The sequence below is a fragment of the Varanus komodoensis genome, unplaced genomic scaffold (genome assembly GCF_004798865.1).
Source record: "Varanus komodoensis strain SLA01 unplaced genomic scaffold, ASM479886v1 scaffold17, whole genome shotgun sequence".
NCBI classification, from domain to species: Eukaryota; Metazoa; Chordata; class Lepidosauria; order Squamata; family Varanidae; genus Varanus; species Varanus komodoensis.
In genome coordinates this window covers 1,285,051-1,301,416 of record NW_025335505.1, presented here as the reverse complement: position 1 = coordinate 1,301,416, position 16,366 = coordinate 1,285,051, and the positions used below count along the sequence as shown (strand labels likewise).

General features: G+C 38.4%; 1 protein-coding gene across 3 annotated transcripts in view; it reads left to right on the top strand.

Moving 5' to 3' along the window:
* LOC123021652 (cadherin-18) overlaps positions 1 to 16,366 on the top strand; it is a 211,271-nt gene that overhangs the window by 137,156 nt on the left and 57,749 nt on the right. For all 3 annotated transcript variants that reach the window (XM_044426624.1, XM_044426623.1, XM_044426625.1), the window contains exon 4: positions 4,244 to 4,411. In XM_044426624.1, the coding sequence (XP_044282559.1) occupies positions 4,244 to 4,411 (168 nt within the window). The remainder of the gene's footprint in view (positions 1 to 4,243; positions 4,412 to 16,366) is intronic.

Sequence of the window (16,366 nt, the reverse complement as noted above, 5' to 3'; positions counted from 1 at the left end):
TACAAAAAGAAAAGAAAACAAGAAAGTTCGAGACCTTTCTATAGGTTAGGTTGGAATTTCATTTAAGCGACATAGAAATGTTCCATATTGTCTTTAATTGAAAATTCTTAACTGCATAAGGGGGAAAAGTTATGGATGGTGGATGATCTTCAGCATCCCTATAGCCTTAGCTACGTTCTTTCAGCTTACAATACGAAATGTAAATTTAAAACATCCTCTCCATCACTTATGATTAAATTATGATTCAATTACATTGTCAAGATAGTATGATTTGCCTGCACCTGGCTTATAGGAACAGGATTGTGGTTTTTTGTTTTTAATCATTTAAGTTTATTATTTAATTAATTCTTGTACTGCCCAATAGCTGAAGCTTGCTGGGTGGTTCACAAAGCAAATTAAAAATAACAATAAAAGATGCATTATATTAAAATGTATTAACATGTCATTACAATTGACAATAAAACATTTAAAACCAAATCTTAAAGATCTTCAATTTAGATCTGGCATCTAAATTGAACTATTTGGCCCAATAGGCTACTTGTATGTCCTGCAGCAGAGGATGGTCTTTATCTGGCTCCAAAAAGATAGTGCAGTAGGTTCCAGGCAGGCCTCAGTGGGGAGCTTGTGCCATAACTGGTGGAGGGGGGGGGGGCACAGAAAAATCCCTTCTCCTTGATCCAAGGTTCAATTTAGATGCCAGGAAGTACTTTCTGACAGTTAGGACTCCGAGGGTATGGAATGGGCTTCCATAGGAGGTGGTTGAGGTCCCATCGGTGCGGGTGTTCAAAGATAGGCTAGACATGCACATGGTGGGCATGTCGTGAGCAGAGCTGGCTGAAGCCAAGGGTCAGACTAGATGGCCCAGGATGTCCCTTCTGACTCGTTCTGTTTCTATGTTTCTCTGTTTCCTTGTTGCCACCATCTAAGCCTCCCTCAGAGGAGGGAGTTGGAGATAGGCCCCAAAATTTGATTGTAGTGTCTGGGTAGATGAATGTCAGGAGATACATCAGCTATCATGTTCCTAAGTAAGTCATTATACAATACAATCATGCCAAAAACACACCTGAACCCTGACTGTTTGGATCCAGATAGCAGAATTGAGCACATTACTGTACCAGTGGGAACATTCAGAAATTATCCAGGATACTGAATTGTTATTGTGGCTGGCCAAGAATGCTAGGAGCAGTAAGACATACTGCTAGCAAATGCTAGATGAACAAACAAACAGTTTTTCCTTTGCCATCAAAGTAATGGCAGGGATAAAGAGGGCAACTAATGGGTTTGTGCCTCACAGTTCCATGACAGTTTATAGTTGTACTAGTCTAGTTGTTGTTACCTGAATTAGTTCCCAACCTTTTGACTCTTTGGCAAGCTCTGAACTTTCTCTAGGAACTACTTCATGAGACAACATGAGTGATGTTTTGGATAGCATGCCACTGACTCTGCAGGAAGAAGTCAATATACCCCCTCATCCCAACAACCACTTTTGATTGTGAACTATAAAAAGACCTAAACAGTTTCCAAAATTCTAAGAACCCTATGCTTTTCCCAAATAAACCTACACAATTATTAAATAAATGTTTCAGAGACAAGCAAGGAAGAATAAGTCATTTATTTAAAATGTTCTAAATAAACAAGGAGTCAAATTGTTTGGTTAATTAAGAGCCAATGTAGTGCAGTGGTTAAGAGTGCAGGACTGGGACCTGGGAGATCTGAGTTCTAGTCCCCACTCAACCATGGAGCCAACTGGGTGTCTTTGGGCAAGTCACAGACACAGGGTTGTTTTAGTGGGAATAAGATTGAGAGCAGCGAAGGAGAATGCTCTAAGTTGCTTTGAGTTCTTTAAAAGAAAGAAGGGGGTATAGCTCTAATAAGTGTCACTCCCTTTTGCAAAACTATCCCTTGTTTGCGAAAGGGAGGGGTAAACAGCTAGGCTCACATAGAGAGCCAAAGTCAGATTGAGTAGCACGTAGCTTCAGCTGACATCAATACTAGATGTGTCTTCTGTGACTAACTTTTCACATTGATTTCAATGGGATGTAAGTGTGAACACCTTAGATCCAGTCCTATTTTTTAAATGCTGCTTATCTCAATCCTTGTTCAAGGTAGTTCACGACATCAGACCACGAGCAATTTACTTGACAATGATGGTGACTGTCCTGAAAGCTGCCATTTTATTTTCCCAGCGCAATGCTGTGAAGGTGTGGCCTTGGCACCATGTACTGTATGAGATGGAGGAAAGCATCATATCATTCCTCCCTTGTGGATCCCACGGCTACCACCAGGCAAACATAGTTTTTCCTGTTGCTGCTTCTATTAAAACATTCCTTTATGTTCTGCAATTTTGATGTATCTTGTGTTCTTCTTGCTACCTAGCTTAAACTACCAACACATGTAAATTTTCACTATATGATCTGAACAGCAGACTCCTGGGTGCGGTGGGAGGGACAGGGGAGGAGACAGGTTTCAAAGCAGTTTTATTAGATTAATTATAATGACAGCTATTTCCATTATACAGGACATTATTCTGGCAGCTACACTTGCATGTGTGATGATGTTCAGAGCAGGAGTCCAGAGAACCTTGGCAGTGTAAAACTGAAATTAAATAAATAAGTATTTTAAAAGAACTGGGTGTACCTTTTATCAGTTTGGGATGGTTCACAAACAGCACACCTGCCAAGAGAAAGCAGATCTGCCTGAGGTTAAAAGATGTTTGAGACATGCATTTCCATTCTTTTTAGGTAGAATGTTCCCAGTTCACATCACACAGACCCAAGCCAGAGTCCGTTCATTTTCTGCATTTGCCATGTGACTTGCAGAGCAAAAGTGTTTGAAAAAAATGCATGTATTTGAAATATGCATGGAATATGCATACTTTCGAGGGAAGGTGCGTTAACATGCAAACTTTTGAAAAATGCTTTCATCAATAGGGTACATTAGTTAGACTTCAAAACGAGGTACTATTTGATTATGGAAATTTGGTGAAGAATGGACAAAAACACACACATTTTCATATGACAGAAAAGCAAGTGAAAGTAAAGCTTGTCATTTGATTCTGGCACAAGTCAGAATGAGCATCAGGGGAATTGCAACAAGCTTGAGCATTGCTGAGTTTGCACATCTCTGCTTTAAAGGCAGCCTGAAAAAATTAGCAACTAGAATTGTGATGGCTTGGCAGCTTGATCATGTTGCACCATTTTTGCATCAATTGGAGGATCAATGGAAACTGCCAGTAGGGATAACCCTAAATATCTTACTATTTGGGGAATGGGCCATTAGAAGGACCAGATAGACCCATATAAACCTCCCCGGACCCCAAGAGCAACCTCAGAGAACTGTTTGCTGACCTGCCTCTAAGATCAGTTAGATTGGCAGGTATTTTTATTGCAAGACTCTGTGAGTGCTTTTCTTCAAAACACAGGGTAGAAAGCTATTAAATAAATTAGAAAGCAGGGCAAGTGTTGGTGGTAGCTTTTCTGCTCATGAGTACGTACCACGGTTTTGCTGACAAGTAAATATAGTTATAAATGTAGCCTTAGTTATTGAGAGTTAAAACAGCTAGTTCAACAGTTCCATTCATTCTCCAGGAACTGAATACTATCGCACTGAAGCCCACTGAATCTGACCTTAGCTAAGAAACTTGTGTTTTGGAACTTTATTCGTGGTTTGCATTAGGGAAATAATTAATGAGAATTACCCACCTCATTGATGAAAAGCAAAACATTTAACAAATCAGATTTTTTTAGGCCACACAGGTCAGGCACAATATTGAGTGTGTTAATAATTCAGTTCAATTGCTACTTAAGCAATTATCATATGTGATAAAACAGTATCTCTTTTGGCAGCATTATCTAGTTTGCATAGATTGTATTAATCATTTATTAATATATTATACATTCTAGTAATAGGAGTGTTTTTTAATTTCTACATATCCTCCAGCAAGCTGGCAATCTGTCATGTGCTGCCCCATTTCCTTTGAAGAAAATGGTGCAGTGGGTTGACATTTCTTTGTAATGCCTTACATATGCCATTCTCCCAGAAGAGATGTGGCATAGTAAAGATGGAAAATCCACTCAACATAAATCAGAATTTCAATGAAATATAGTTTGCTTGGGATGTTAAATGGTTTTATGTCTCATTCTGTTGATGAGAAGATGTGTAGGTGGGTGAACCTTCCTTAAGAAGTCAAGAGTAATGCTGCTTTTCTCTCTCTCCCCCCAACCTCTTCTTTTTAACATCACAGGAGTCATCAGAACAGCCTTGCATAACATGGACAGGGAAGCCAGAGAGCATTATTCAGTCGTCATTCAAGCCAAAGATATGGCTGGACAAGTTGGGGGGCTGTCAGGATCTACCACTGTAAATATAACCCTCACGGATGTCAACGACAATCCCCCCAGGTTTCCTCAGAGTATGTAAAGGTTTGATCTGATTTACTTTTTCCCCACGAATGCTAAGTCAATCATAATTACAGGCTATTTGTTTGTCAGCAGGCCTTTGCTTTAAAAAAATCAGATAAACTGTGGATCATCAAGAGAGATTTTGAAATTCTTTCACTCCTATCCCCGGAGTAGATTCACAGTGATTACATTCATCTGCAGTCCCACTTGCCTTCACCTCCTTCTTGCTGTTGCCTTTGCTCTTGCATGCATGTTCTTGACGGCAGGTAGCTAACCCAGTCAAGGAAATCAGTGCAACTTGGATTCATGCAAGGGCCAACTTTATGGTGGCACAGCCTTGGAACTGGGAACCTGGGCCTACACGTCTGCATGGAAACATTAGCTGGTGAAAAGCGACAGGAAGAAAGGTGCTTAAATTTGCACCATGTTTGATTCCCCAACTGCCAATATTTTCTCAGTGTTGCTACAGAAAATACGCTAGTGTAGTAGGTTTGCATTTAAAAAGTGGCAAGAGGAAAAGGGGTAAAGCATCCACCATACCACATAACTCATTGGAAAAGCCCATGCAACAACTTTTACCATGCAAATATCCATGCAGCAAAACAAAGGTGGTCCAGTTGCCAAGACCCAAGATTATTTATTCTATGTATTTTATTCCGTTTCCATGTAAGCCGCCCCAAGGCTTCGGCAAGGGGCGGCATAGAAATGTTATAATCATCATCATCATCATCATCATCATCATCATCATCATGATCCAAAGGTTTTCTGGGTGGCTTACAAATGCTGAAAACAGTAAAATAGATAAAAACAGTAATATTGATAGATTATAGCCATCTCACAAATAAAATTACAAAACCACACAGCATGATAGAATATAACCAATAAATTAACAGCCCAAATAAATAATCAATAAAATATAAATTATAAGTTAAATAAAGTAAATTAACCAAAACCTTGTTTGAACAGTTTTCCAAAGTTTGGGTGCTACTGCCAAAAATGCCCCCTCCTAGCCCTTTCCTGCTTGATCTCACTAGGTGGGGGTATATGGAGGAGGAGGTCAGAGGAGGATCTAAGTGGGTGGGTAGGTATTTATGGAAAGAGGCGTTCCCTCAGACACCCTGGTCCCAAGCCATTTAGGGCTTTATATGTCAGACAGCACTTTGAATTGGGCCCAAACTGAAACAGGGCACTGTTGCAACTGATGGAGGACAGGTGTAACATGCTTGCGCCAACTGGTCCTCATAAGCAGCTGTGCCACTCTTTTCTGCATTCGTTGTACTGTCCAGACCATTTTCAAAGGCAGCCCCATGTGGAATGGATTTCAGTAATCCCGGTGAGAGGTTACCAGTACATGGGCCACTGTGGCACAGCTCCACTAACCCAAGTAGGAATATTGCTGAAAGATCAGCCAAAGCTGAAGAAAGGTGCTCCTGGCCACTGAGCCCACCTGAGAAACCAGGGAAGCTTGGGGTCTAGGAGCACCCCTATGCTATGAACCTTATCCTTCAGAGGAAGTGCAACCCAGTCCAGGGTTGGTTGAAAATTTCATGCTGCTTACAAACAGCACTACTTCTTTCTCTTCCTCTTCCTCTTCCTCTTCCTCTTTTTAATGCTTTATTTCTTTATTGATTTGCAACTAAGAAAAACAATAGAATTAACAACAATTATGACTAAACATCACTGATCAAACAACACATCAACATCAATGCTACCTCCACCAGGATCAGCTACTCTAATTACTTAATGTAAGATCATTTATTCATTCAGGTTGCCCACTTCCCTTCCAGAACTGCATTGACTCTTGCGGTGGTTCACACCCCTTTCCTTTTATTAAAATGTTTTCAATAAAAGGTTTCTAAATATTATCAAATTTATTTTCACTTGTCAAACCTTTTTTCCATTTAATATCACAGGTTAACTTACCTGGAATTAGTAACTATATTCCAAACTTCTTTATACCGGTCAACTATATTATATTCACCTTTTGTTTTCCAGTTCCTTGCTATTATTAATCTTACTGCTGTTAATAAATTTATCATCAATTCTTTAGTATTTCGCCCCATCTGTTCTCCAAATCATAACAATAATGCTAATCCAGGGTCAACATATTATTCCATTCTTCAGCACTAATATTACTTTTTAAATCTGTTTCCCAAGACTATTTAAGAGGATCATAGCGATCCTCCTCTTCTAGTAATATAGTGTAGATTTTACTTGTCATTCCTCTCATCCACATATTGTCTTGTTTTCTTTCTGTAAAATTATACCTTCAAATTTAATATATTCTCTTCATTTACTATTTTTCTTCAACCAATTCTTAGTCCGATAATCTAATTGAAATATATTGAACCAATTTATTTTACCTTGTCCCAGCATTGCTTGTATCATTTCATTACTCTTCATTTTCTCTAACCAATTTTTTAACCTAATGACATGTTTACTCTTCAATACTTCCTTCAAATTACTCTTCAGATTTACTGGGAATCTTTCTAATTCCATAACTGGGTATAACGGTAGGATCAATGGGATAAACATATCCCTATATTTATTCCAAATGTCAACCATATTCTTAAAAAGGGGCTTCCTATCATTTTAATAACAATATTATCTTGTTGAAGAAAATTACTTAATAAGGATCCCTCTACATCTTGATATTCTAATTTACCCCATATTACCTTATTCAGTTGCAATACAATATCTGGTATCTGCCTCCATTGATTAGCTATATAATAAACAATCACATTGGGGATGCCTAAACACCCTGTTCTCTGGGTCATATGCAATCTTTTTTTAAATTACTTCTTGCTTTTCTATCCCTGTTAAAAATTATTAATCATATTTTGCCCTTCTCTCAAATCTTTTTCTGTTAACTTGATTGGTAACATCATAAGCAAGCAATTCATCTTATGTAAAATCTTCATTTTGAATGCTTGCATTCTACCAAACCATTATAGACCAATCTTCTTAAAATCATTCATCTTCTCTTTCACTTCATATTTTAACTTATTAAAATTATTCTTTTTTAAACATTACACTTGTTTTGTAATATTTACTCTTAAATACATAATACTATTACATATTATAACTTCTAACTTGCTTTTAATCTCATCCTTTTCCACTTTATTACAATTAAATAACACAATCTCTGATTTACTTGTAAACCTGTTATTTTTCCAAATTCTGTTAAATGTATTTTAATCTGATCCATAACCTTAACTGGGTCCTTTATTGTTACTAATGTATCATCTGCAGATAAGCTAATCTTGTTATTCTGAAATCCTATACCTTTCGTTAAATTATCATTCTGAATACTATTTGCAAGGAGTTCTATAACTAAAACAAACAGAATCAGAGAAAGAGGGCAACCCTGTCTAGTACCTCAGCTTAGGAGTATTTGATCTGTTAAGCCATCATTTACTATTACCATTGCAAAGTTTCTCAATTTATTATATTTCTAAATTGTGTACCAAATCCCATTAGTTCTATTAATATCTTTATTGTGGCCATTCCACACAGTCAAAGGCTTTAAAATAGCTAATGCAATAATGTCAGCTTTTAAATTTTTCTTGTGTATATATTCAATTTTATTTAATACTGTTCTAGTCAAATCTGCCATCTGCCTACCTATTATAAAACCACTTTCATCCACATTTGCATAATTACCAATAAAACTACTCATCCTCTTTGTGAATATTGCTGTAAAAAGTTTTGCATCTTGATTAATCAGGGATATAGGTCTATAAGCACCAGGATCTGTCAGATTCTTATTGGGTTTTGGGATTTAAAGTATTGAAGAGTATTTTCAAGATGCTGGCATCTCATCTCCTTTCAATATACTATTGAATAAAGATTTTAATTTTGGAATCAGCATCTTAAAAGTTTGATAATATACTGGACCTAATCCATCTATCCCAGGTGTTTTCCCTACTTTTAACTTTTCAATAGTATCTTCTAATTGTTCCATCAACTCCCTGTCCATTTTTTCCAACAAAATAATCTTGAATGCTTGCAACAAATGCCTGAATGAAATAGTCTAGAAGCATAGATCCTGAAACACCTAAATGGGTGCCTCTTTAAACTTTAGCTCACCCATGTTTTCTCTCAACCTTGTCATCAACTGCTCCTTCTTATAATAATTAGAAAAATCTTATCAATACATCTCTGTGAGTTATTCTAGCTTGGCATTGGGAGCCCATATGATGTCTTTCCTCTATATTGTCTTCTTCTCATTTTTCATCTGGCATGAGTTCTTTAAACTATGCAAGCACATCATTCCTAAGTTGCTTTTCTTCTGTTGATTATCATTCTGATATATTTCTCAGTCGTAAGTTCCTTCTGTGATCGCTGTCCTCCAAATCAATCATCTTCTTCTCCAACTCCATTATTCTTTCAGAATGGAGAAAAATATCCAATTTATTAGCTTTACCAGTACCTCTGTTTCTTCAATTTTTTTCCAAGACCTTTAATTCATCAATTTTGTAAAAGCACTCTCATTTTCAATCTGTTTAATTTTTATCCTCTTTCAGCTGCTCTCTCATTTGTTTCATTTCCTGAAAATTATCTTTTTTTTTCCATTCCATCATACTTGTATCCAAGATCTTAAATCCTTGAAGGATTTTTTCTTCTGCCATGACTTCTGAGGATCCCTCTATCTTTTTTCACTCTCTTTACATATTAATTTAGAAGCCCTAGTTAGGCTCCGATCCAATGCTCTTCCCATTTCATGTATCCAGCCAAAGTAAGATTTCATTGTGGTTGTCTTCATGGCATCAGCAATATACAACCCACCAGCCACTGTTCAAAATGCAATTAAATTGCATATTCTTTAAGCTTTATTCCACCAGAGTAAAAGTCCATTCAATATTCTTCCAGCAGATGGAGCTCTGTATTCTTATCCAGCTACTGAGTTTTATTCCACCAAGTTAGAACCATTGTGTATCCTTCATGCAGCAGAGGGAGCTCTCAGTGGCTTTAAAAAATGTTTACTTTTCTTGAGACATAACAACTCTCAGCTGATACTTAAGAATGTACACAATCTTCTTTGTTTATAGCTTTTCAATTATCCGTGTAAGTCTTTATATTTTACTTATTTTAAAATTCATTTCCACTGAACATTTTAATCAACTGAAAATGAAGCTTTCACTTTCTCACAAATCACAAATTGGTCTCATTAGTATTGTTTACTATATTGTCTTCTACTGGAACTGTGCCAAATTCAATTAAATTTAACTGCTGAAACTTTTACAGTCTATAAACCAGTCTCTTTAATTAGCTTTACATTTCAAAGCTCCTTTCCCCCAATTTTTTCCAGCATAATCTTTGACTTCATCCAGCACAGTCACAATCATTCCCCCCACTGAAGCTTTTCCAATGAGAGTTTATAAATTGAATTTATTTACAGTCCATAAAACAACACCTTCTATTAAATTCCTCTCCAGTGGCAGTCTCCCTCTTCTTCAGATCACATCAACAATTGTTTGCTGTCTCCTAGTTTTGCTTGTTATTTTTAATGAGGCATTGGGAGCTTTCTTCTCAACATCCTCTTGTGGTCATTGACCAGCCCATCTCCCCCCCACCCCCACACACACACACAGCACTTCCATCTTGTCTGGATTCAGCTTCAGTTTACTGGCCCTAGCAATCATAGTATTGTACCCTGAAAACCATCACTGACAATTTCCAATAATGAGTGACATTATTAGTCCCATCCTAAACATGTTTACTCTTCCTGTTTACTAAGTTCAGTGACATTATTACTCAGCAAGAGTGCTTAAGATTGCAACTTAATAAAAATTAATTACTAAATAATTTTAAAAGTTCTGGATTGTTAATGTTCCATATCTTTCAAATACAAAACTATGTAACCTTCTTGTATTCTAAGGATATAGACCAATTTGCAGTGGCATACAATCTTTCTGTACAGCCTAATGATTGACCACACTTCAGTAATTGTTTAGCAATGCATACATTGATTTTCCTCCCTTCTGTTAACAAATAAATGCCTCATGCAGCAAGTCTCCAGTGTACTTGAATCTAATGGGTCTTTATTTAAAAACAGCAAAACAGCAAATGCCCTGCACCTTTTATTCAGGGCAAAGCTGGCTAGGAGTCGAAGAGGTTAGATTATTAGTGTATCTGGTTTTCCCAGCTTGCAGAGCCTGACAAATTTTCTCAGCTGGAATCTGAACTGAAGTGGGTGGGGTGGTGGGGAAGCAAAACACATTTGCATGAGGTATTTTTGAAACTGAGATAACTTGCTCAAGTGATAGAGAAACAAAATCTGTCAGAATCTGTTCCTCTCTCACAGCAATAATTATTTAGAGTCTCCTGTCTAGCAAAAGCACTTGAGGTAAAAATGCAGGGTTATTTAGGAGCAAAAAAAAATCAATATCTTCATAGGGAAACAGAGTGTTAAAAGATATAAGTCTCAGTGAACTGGATGACATTTTACAGTTTCCACTCTACCTGTGCTTGAAGCAGTGGTGTATAGTATGTGAGATCTCAAGGATGACCGTGAATTTTCACCCATTTGTCAAACCATAGTTATTTTTTGTGTCCTGTCCAATGCAGATTCTCTCTCTCTCTCTCTCTCTCTCTCTGTATGTGTGTGTGTTTTGCTGCCATTACTTTAGAACTAGCTGTGAAGTATTGCAAGCAGTGATCCAAAAACTAATATAGATAGACTGTGGAAGGGGGAAACCCCCCCCCTTTAAATTAAAAGAAACTCCAGTCCAATTAAGAGAAAATTATAATCCAAGCAGACTTTTATTAATGCTACAAGATGGTAGGAATAGGTCCTTGACCAGCTTGTCAGCATTACGGAGTGCCAATGTAGTTAGCCAGGAGCAACTCTCCCTCAAGTTACAAAGACAGCTTTTTATATGCCATTTTAGTTGTACCCAGTTCTTCATGGAACATAAACAGGAAAGAAGGAACCTGGTATACAAAACAGTTATCATGTAGTGACTTTTACTGGGTCTTAGATCTAGCAATTTCAAAGTACCTACTGTAACAGCAAAATAAAAAAATAAAATAATGCAAAATAAAAGGGTTTGATTTGTTTTGTTTTGGTTTGTTTTGTTTTCCCCAGAAACATAGCCTATAGAGTTCACTGAGAGATCTTTGGCATTGGTTATACTTTGCTTCTTGTTAACCTTTAATATTCTTCCACAACATATACAGATACTATTTGGTCAGATGGTAGGGTTTCTGCTCCTCAGTTGTACAAATAAAAGCCTAACAAACTGACATACACTTTTGAAGAGAATGGAGTATGGCAAGTACGTTATTAATCAGTTGCAAGGGATGGAGCAGACAGATGGCCAGAGTAGCAGTGTTGAGACTCTTGGGTATTGCTTTAAATGGGACAAACTGTGTGACAAGGGCAAGAGCAGGGTTTTGAAAACCTTGAAAAATGTGGCATCCTTTATGGACAATAACACAGACATTTCATATTTCCAGTCCATCTCTATTCATGGAGTAACCCACACACTGCCTTGAGGATCTGGCTAGGAACCTAACATTACCTTCCTTTGGATGGAATGTTTAGTTTTTCTGCCAGTGCTTCATTTCCATCCCCACTTCTTCCCATTGTGTGTGTGAAATCAGACCTCACTGGATCACTCATCAGTTCCTACCTGTTCCTCTTCAATCAACTGGGACTTATATCCCAACTTTGTCCATTCCCAAACCAGGATGGATAGTCTTCATAAGATCTTCTTACCCCCCAAAATCTCAGCCTGGAAACATTAACAGAGCAGTGTGAGATCATGACCCCATTGCTTTGGTTATGCCTGAGCAAGATCACTCTCTCAAAGGACAGAAAGAATAGCTTCTCAATGTTTAGAGTGAAAATTAGTTCCTACACCTATGGTGCTCTTGACCGTGGGTCACTTGCCTAGATTATCTTCCAGGAATGTATGAGAAATCTGTTTCAGCCGGGGCTTTTTCCCCCAACCCAGATTAGCTAATTTGTACTCTTTACCTCTGCTCTCTCACTTACAGTCAGGCTGAATACAGTCTTCAGTCAAAATCTGCATCTTTCCACACTTACGGTGGAGTGCACAGAGCCACCACCACAGCTACATGGAAAAATGCAGTCAGACAAGCTTTAATCAATGAGAAAACATGCAAAATTGATGTTCACATTTTTAAAATGTATGCATGAAAATATGCACCATTTTTGTATGATAAATGAAGTGTGAAATCTGATATATGCATGAGCTGGAAAAAGCATTGAGGTACAAGTTGGAGAAACTTAACAAGCTGGAGTTTTGCAGGTTCACAAATCCCTGTTGTTTTCAGGAATAAGGCAGGAAAACAATTGTGGCCGTTTCCCTCAGTGTTTTAGATCCCATTTAATAATTTGTTAGGAGCATGTCTGTCTTTGATAAGCTCATGAATTCTACAAACCAAAAGTGGTTAAAAACTGTTGAGTTATATGTGCATTTTGCTTCCATACAAAGGGCTGAAGTGTGTTCCTTCTTCATGGGCTCATGCAGCAATCCAGTCTTGTGAGCATGCACAGAAAAGACGGGTGGATGCAGTATCTGACAGAATTGGCCATTATTATGCATACAACATCCAAGAGTGTTTACTGGACGGGATAATGTGTCATGTATACGAATGAAATGAAAGATTTTTGTATGAAAGATTTTACTCTAAATAATATGGAATATAAACATATCTCTTTGTTATTGAAATATATTACTCAGTTCTCTATAGTAGCAATCCTACACAAATCTTATGACATAGATAATGTTTTATTTCTAAATTTGTTTCTTTAAATCAAGTAACAAATGCATTCATGCTTTAGCAAGTTCCAAGTGAAAGGCTTTTAACTGAGCCTGAGGATGGGTTCAAGTCCCCCAGAAACTTGTCCTGATGGGACAAGTGAGGAGAGAGGGCCAGGGTTTGGGGACCAGGGTGTTACAGGTGCTGCAGGGGCTGGGAGGGGCTGGGAGTTTTGGGATGGACCAATGCACTGTCCCATGGATTAGGGCATGATTGACAGACCAAAAGCAGGGGTAACTATTAGTGATGAATTGTCGGGATGGCAGTCAGTGATGGGCAGGGACCCCAGGGCTCTGTCCAGGGACTGATCCTGTTTAATCTTTTCTTCGATGACCTGGAAGAGGATGTGACAAGTCTGCTGATCAAATTCATAGACAATGGGGGCTGTGGCCACAACTGAGGAGCAAGTATTCTGGATCCAAAAGGATCTGGACTAACAATGGAAGTGAGCCAGGGATAACAGGATGGCATGCAATGTGGATAAATGCACATTGGAGCATTGGAATGGGCGTCATAAGTACAGGTTAGGGGAGAAGTGGCTGGACAGCAGCACTTGCGAAAGGGATCTTAGGGTGCTGGTTGACTACCGGCTAAACATGAGTCAGCAGTGTGGCACAGCAGTCAAGGGTTTGATGGATATAGCAAGGTTAGAATTGATGCAGCAAAGGACCACCAAGATGGTGGGTGGTTTGCAGGGTAAGCCATATGAAGAGATACTGAGGGAGCTGGGTCTTTTTAGCCTGGAGAAGAGGAGACTCAGAGGGGACCTGTTAGTGACATATAAGTATGTGAGAGGGTTTCATGCACAAGTGGATCATGACCTTTTCCCCCTGCGGATGAGGGCAGGACACATTCCAATGGAGCAAAGCTCAGGGAAGCAGGATTTAAGGTGGATGGCAGGAAGTACTTCATGACAGTTAGGATCCCTAGGGTATGGAATGGGCTTTCATGGGAGGTGGTTGAAGCCCCATCGGTGATGGTGCATAAGGAAAGGCTGGACCTGCACATGGTAGGCATGTCATGAGCAGAGCTGGCTGGAGCCGGAGTTCAGAGTAGATGGCCCAGGAGGCCCCTTCTGATTTGCTCAGTTTTTATGTTTCTTTGGGGCTACTTGTACATTTTAAAGAGCTACAGTCAACATTTAGAAGGCAGCTTTACTGATTTTCTTCTCAGAAGTGTAATTCTCATGCATTTATCTCCTTTTAATAAGCACAGTCTTAAGTTATAGCCATTCACTTACATGCATTCCTGAGCTGGACCTTGAAATAATAAGTGGCATAGATTCTATGGAGATCTGCAGTGAACCCAATTTCCTATTTAAAAAAGCACCACTAACTGCTAACTGTGGAGTTATATTTTAAGCCTCGATGATGATGATGATGATGATGATGATGATGATGATGATGATGATATGTGAGTAGTTGCTGAATGAATATTATGTGATTGCTAACGAGAAGGCAGGCAGTCTTTGAAATTGAGAAGGGGCAGAACATTGTTAAGGAGGCAAATTGTCTTCAGATGCACTATGCATGATTGAATTTCAGAGCTGCTTGAATCATGCCTTATACTGGCAAACTAGGATGTCCTTGTGCAGACATGCTGGGAGCCAAAACATGGAGGAACATTAATTAGAGAGAAACTCTGCTTTTTGCATTCCCCCCAGTGTTAGTATCTATTTCAATGCTGTTAAATTAAGATTTGTTTTTATTCCACTTTTTCTTCAAAGAAATCAGGATACTGTAAATGTTATCTAATACTTGGAGGAATCTTGTTGAAGTAGGTTAGTCTAGGAGAGTGTAATTTTCTGAAATACCCTTGAAAAACTTCAAAGTAGAGCACAAATCCAAATTTGACATTCTGTCTACAAGATGATAAAGATAGTAGCCATAATTAGAGAGCGTTCTGCCCAAATTGACTAAGATACTGTATATTTGGTCACCAAAGTAAGCTTTCTGCATGCATTTGTTTAGGTGTTATAGTGCATCCCCATGCGGGTGTCAGCCATTTTGGAAAATGGCAGCAACAGAATTCATACAGCAGAATGGGCATGTCTACCCAAGTTAAATGTGTTCCTACATGGGTCTGGAATGCATAGAAACCCAATGATTGTCTGCCTAATTTTTTTACAAAAGCTTATGGTAGGTCAAGGACTACGTGTTTTTTCAAATGAAAAGCCATTATTGAAAAGAAAATAGTTGGAAATATGTTTTCTTTTACTGATTTTTCACATTGTCATATCTTATTTCATAAATTTATCAATATTTTCTGGAGATGTTTGCACTGACTAGGCATGGTTTTCACATCTGGATCTTAATGCTCTTTGTCGGAAATGCTTGATGTATACTAAAATACAGGAAAAATTTGATTGATTGATTGAAAACATTCCTATCCCATCTATATCTGAGAATGGATCTCAAGACTGCTTACAAAAGTAAAAGTGTAACAGCTCATTAGATAACATAGTTTCAATATCTATATATAAATATACAGTAAAAACAATTCTGTATTGTATAATGAAATCAATCAACCATTCAAATTCTGGGTAAATAAAAAAGTTTTGGTCTGGCACCAAAATGAGTAAAGTGTTGGTGCCAGGTGTACCTCTCTGGAGAGCAGCTTCCATAGCCAAGGTGCTGCCTCAGAAAAGGCCCTTCCCCCCATAGCCACTCTTTTAACTTCTTTCATAGAGGACTCCTGGAGAAGAATCTCAGTGAAAGTTCTCAGCATTTTGACAGCTGCAAATGGAAAGGGATCTTCCTTCAGATATCCAGTCCCTAAACTGTCAAAGTTAACACCTTAAATTTGGCTCTCGCTTCAATTTGTAGCCAGTGAAGATGATATAGGACTGATGTTATGCGGTCATGTCTGCCAGTCCTAGTAAGCAATCTGGCAGCTCTGTTGCCACTGCCGCAGCCCCGCCGCCTCCTCCACTGCTGGTCCCTCCTCTTCTTCCCCTCCCTCCCTCCCTCCCTCCCTCTCTTTTAGCCAAAGAGGTTTTCTTAATGTGAAAATTTTATGCATGTTTGAATAGGAAAAAGAACTCCTACAACATTCCGGTAGTTGTAGGATGTTTTTCCTGGCTAAACGTGTGTAGGATTGTGCCTTCACCTGCTCTTCACAGGCCACTGCGGCCAGAATTTCACCTTTCACAGCCCCTTCACTTGGATATGCTT